Source organism: Protomyctophum parallelum (genome assembly GCF_964188405.1).
Source record: "Protomyctophum parallelum genome assembly, chromosome: 4".
NCBI lineage: Eukaryota > Metazoa > Chordata > Actinopteri > Myctophiformes > Myctophidae > Protomyctophum > Protomyctophum parallelum.
This window is the reverse complement of record NC_139700.1, coordinates 53,345,757-53,350,590: the sequence shown is the minus strand read 5'-3', so window position 1 is coordinate 53,350,590 and position 4,834 is coordinate 53,345,757. Positions and strand designations below refer to the sequence as shown.

The window sequence follows — 4,834 nt, the reverse complement described above, 5'->3', positions numbered from 1 at the left end:
ATTTAAAAATAGCAGATCTACAAGCTCATATCGCGCCACCGAGTGGCGCGATACGAGCTTGTAGGTCTGCTATTTTTGAAAAATCGAAGAGCGACTGACATTTCTAGAATCTGATCTCAGGTCAGAATGGGTTCATCAGACCAGTGTGTGTCCGGCGGAAACCTCGTATGAATCTGATCTCAGGTCAGAATGGGTTAAAACACCAAAAAAGGGGTTCCCGTCCTGAATGGGTGAAGGTTCCTATAGTCTAACTTCTTCTGTACTTTGCTGAAAGAGGAGAACATAGTAACTTCCTCCACTGGATGGCGCTGCGGGACAACGTCTAACTTCCGCTGTAGGTGCTGTAGGAGAAGCGACTCATCACGAGAGGAAGGTGAAACCTCTGGCTGGGGTTGGTGATGTTGAAGACAACCTGTCCAACGGAGAATTATGTTAGATAATAATAATAATAATAATAAACCTCTGGCTGGGGTTGGTGATGTTGAAGACAACCTGTCCAACGGAGAATTATGTTAGATAATAATAATAATAATAATAAACCTCTGGCTGGGGTTGGTGATGTTGAAGACAACCTGTCCAACGGAGAATTATGTTAGATAATAATAATAATAATAATAATAAACCTTTATTTACATAGAACCTTTCAAAACGAGGTTTATACAAAGTGCTTTACAGAAAAATAAGAACAAATGCAGTGCACACCATAAACAACAGTTGACAATAAAGAACAGGCAATGTACAGAAATGCAGTAAGACATACGAACAATAGGGAATGTTAAAAAACGTTTAGGTGTTAAAAGCAGCTTTATAAAAGTGAGTTTTTAGGAGGGATTTGAAGCGGGGGACGGTTTCTGCGAGCCTTATCTCGAGGGGGAGGGCATTCCAGAGAGTTGGGGCTCTGAGTGCAAAGGCCCTTTCGTTCTCAACTTGGAAGCTGGGACTACCAAGAGCGCCTGTGGATGGAGCGCCGTGATTCTCAACCTGGAGTTACCGGTATAACTGTTTACACAGACCCTCAAAGCTGGACATATAGGAGGGGCTATAGCGCCCCTCAAATAAATCACAGGGGCGCTCTGATGATCATCATACTTCATCGATCATACATCATCTCATTCTGGCCAATCACAAAAATTGCGTCGTTCACTTTTCCGTCTTCAATTTTATTTAACCTTTATTTAACCAGTAAAAACCACATTGAGACTGAAGTCTCTTTTACAAGTGTTAACTGGCCAGAACAATAGGCAAAATAAGTGACACAACTCTGCCAGTAACAAAAAATAACAACAAAAAACAGGACAGACATACAATGCTCATAAATTCAGTAGGCCTACCCACTACCGAAGAAGCTGAAAGGGAGAACAGGAACGCGACCAATAAGGACTAAAAAATCTAAGCAACGGGAATTGCTAGTTGACTAAAAAAGCAAGCAGACAGTTGCTATACATCAAAGCAGGAGCAGTGTATGGGAAGTGTGCCCATGGCAATCCATTTAAAGCTCACTAGGGGAATCACAGCAGTTTGTGTAAAATGATTTACACAAACCCGGAATGCTGGACATATATAGGAGCGGCTGGCGCCCCTCAAAAGCATCAGTGGCACTAGCGCAGATAGACACTAGGGGGTGCTAGAGGACCACCTGCCCTTGACCTCTGGACAGCAATGTGCCCTTTGGGGGGGGGGGGGGGGGGGATGTACAGTGTACAGTATGTGGACCATGGTGACATGAATCTCACACTATTAAGGCAACCGGCCGGTTCCACGCGCTGCACATGTGCCCTTTTTTCACTTGAGCACCTGCCCCTCTAAATGTCTGTGCACACCACTGCATCCTAACAAAATAATTTGATGGCATAAAATAAGAAAAGTGGATAAAATATAGTTCCTCTTCCCCGGCCTTTGGTCTCTTTGACCTTTACTTTGTGATGCCGCAGCCACCTGGAGCTGGAGGCCATGTTGGGCATTGTCACAGTTTGTTGTCACAAATTGTACGTGCATTATTGTATAGGTGAACAATTTGGTGAGGTTAAGAGGGGGGGGGGACCCTACCCTGTGTTGTTTTTGTCGACTAAAACTAAGACGAAAAATGTTCGTCGACTACCTTTTTTCACCGATGAAAACTAAATGGAAACTACATGAAAACTAAGCTACGATGACTAAAACCAAGACTAAATATAGGCTTACTGACGATTTCGTCAACAAATAGAAACTAGACTGAAATGTTAGGAAGGGACTAGTGGACAAGTATAAGTCATTTTACACTTGGTTTCATGCGGAAAATAGCAGATCTACAAGCTCACAACAATTATCTGCCTAAAAACAACACTGCCCTTATATACCTCAACATAAGGGTAGAATGACGCCTGTCCGTTGCTCTCCCAGTACGGTCCGGTGTCAAAGCGGAGCTTGTACATGCCCGGGGTGAAAGCTTCCGTGGTGATGAGGTTTGGACAGCGTCCGTTTTCATCTGTCGTCCTGCAACAACGAAGAGAGATATGCTGTGATGTATTGTAGATCAAAGCAAAGCAAAGCAAAGTTACCATGTTTACCTGCAGGGTAACTGGACTAAGCTCAATAACTTGTTTACAGCCAGGCCCTGCTCATATATAGAACATTTCATGGTAGGGGTTCAATGCCTTGCTCAAGGGCACTTCAGCGGTGGTAATTTTAACGTGCCGGTCCGGGGATACGAACTATAGCGACCTTCCGATATCAAGACCGCTCCGCAAACCGTTCGGCCACCGCTGCCCCACCAACCTGACCCACCCCACCAACAGAGAGATATGCTGTGATGTGTATTGTAGATCCACGTGACCTATAGCTTCTCCTAAATAAAGTAGCCTAATAAACAGTGTTTTGATTTTGATTTTAGTTTTAGTCATAATCTATTCTCTTGAATAGTTTTATTTTGGTTTTAGTCACCTGGAATGTTAGTCTAGTTTTTAGTGGACTAAATCTACAGTTGATTTAGTCGACTAAAATGTATTTTGACGGGCCTTGATGCCGTCGTATAATGACTGATTTTACACTTACTGAAAATAGCCGATCTACAAGCTCACAACGTGACATTTTAGTCTAGATTTTATTTGTTGACAAAATTGTCAATATATTTAGTTTCCATTTTGATTGGTTGATTGGATTTATTTAAATAAACAGTTTGCAGAATTACAGCTCATTACAAAAACTGGTAAGACTCTTAGATATTATTATAAAGGTGTTTTGCTAACCCTGCAATATCTAAGTATGGACTCTAGAACTCATATTGATTACTTTATGATTTTTATGATTATGACATGAATTAAAGTGGTACTTAGTTACATTGTTCACCCTGCCATCAACATGTGTGTACTTTGTGAGTCAGCTTACTACCCAACCCCCTTTATGGACTTAATGGAATGTGGACGACCCACCACTATTAGAGACCTCTACTATATTAAAAATTGCAGCATTGGTACTTTTACTTATAAGTAAAACCATTGAGTAGTTGTCATGGATTTGAACCCTACCCCACTGTGACCAGGTTCCAGATGACCAGGTCTGAGTCCAGGCGATGTAGACTCAGGGACAATCTCCTCGCCGGGACCCCGTCCGCACTGTTCAGCACATGGGTGGTCAGGGGGCTGCCCTCCTCTGGGGTGGTCCGGGGGCTGCCCTCCTCTGCCGCAGACATGGCTGTGTGTGTGTTTGCGCGCGTGCAGGTAAAATGAGGTAAACCTATACTAATAATAAACACATTGCTGCATGTTACCCGCAGGTTGTTTAAGCAAAACATGAACTAAACTAACACAATAGTATAACTATGTTAAATACTACATGTCCATATATAGCCAGAGGGGCTTAATGACTCGCATGCAGGAAGCTATAGACTATACTTCACACTGTCTGCATTTATTTAAACACAATGTGTAGCTTTAATACATTGCCATAGTGTGATATAACACTCATCGCAGCAACAAGCTTTGTGAATCAACAGTCTCATATAAGTGCATGGTCTTACTTACCTTTGTGTTGTGCAGAACTGCTTGACTACTAACTATAAGCGGTTGACTTAAATCTTGACTAGGTTGAGTTGGTTCTAACTCCTCTTGACTAGGTTAAGTTGGTTCTCCCGTCAAGTTTTTATAAACAAGAAGCACTGGTTCATTATTGAACTGCCCCTAAAGGGCTGCTGCAGCTTCATTCCCAGCATTCATTGCACAAACAACAAACACAGCGTGCTAAAGGTTGTCCTAATAAATCATTACAAAAGGCGCTGTCCGCTGTCTACGTCCGTTTGTAAACAAGTTAATTGCCATATATGTGAGATGGTGTTTGAACAGCAGATATACAATCATTAAACGTAGAACACATTGTAGCAGCGTGGACAATAAACTTCTTTATTAAGGTGCTTTAATTATTAAGTACACGAAGATGGGAGACTGATATGTTTCAATGCCACTGCATCTTCCTCAGGACTCAAGTCTCACGCAGTCAGAGCTGCAGTGAGTCTTCTAGGCCTAAACGTAGACATGACGAGGCAAACACCTCCTTCGGCTCTGGGCCGTTTGTCTCTCGAGGGGAGGCAACATGGAGGCAAGCTTTCCCCAGATTCCTTTGCCAAGCTAATTATGGTTTCTGCCTCGGGTTTGAGTAAATGGTGCGCTGTGACTGGCCAGTCGCTGTGATTGACAGCCTACACCTAAACCTAACCCTAACCTCAGTAAAACTATACCTAAACCTAACCTCAGTAAACTATACCTAAACCTAACCTCAGTAAACTATACCTAAACCTAACCTCAGTAAACTATACCTAAACCTAACCTCAGTAAACTATACCTAAACCTAACCTCAGTAAACT

At 42.6% G+C, this 4,834-nt stretch overlaps 1 protein-coding gene across 1 annotated transcript; it reads right to left on the bottom strand.

The window, feature by feature from the left end:
* Positions 1 to 322: 322 nt before the first annotated feature.
* Positions 323 to 3,667, bottom strand: urahb (urate (5-hydroxyiso-) hydrolase b; the record flags this gene model as incomplete). Its single annotated transcript, XM_083762879.1, has 3 exons — positions 323 to 412; positions 2,337 to 2,472; positions 3,504 to 3,667. 3 exons carry the CDS (start codon positions 3,665 to 3,667, stop codon positions 323 to 325), a joined length of 390 nt encoding a protein of 129 aa, XP_083619005.1.
* Between the last annotated feature and the right edge of the window lie 1,167 nt (positions 3,668 to 4,834).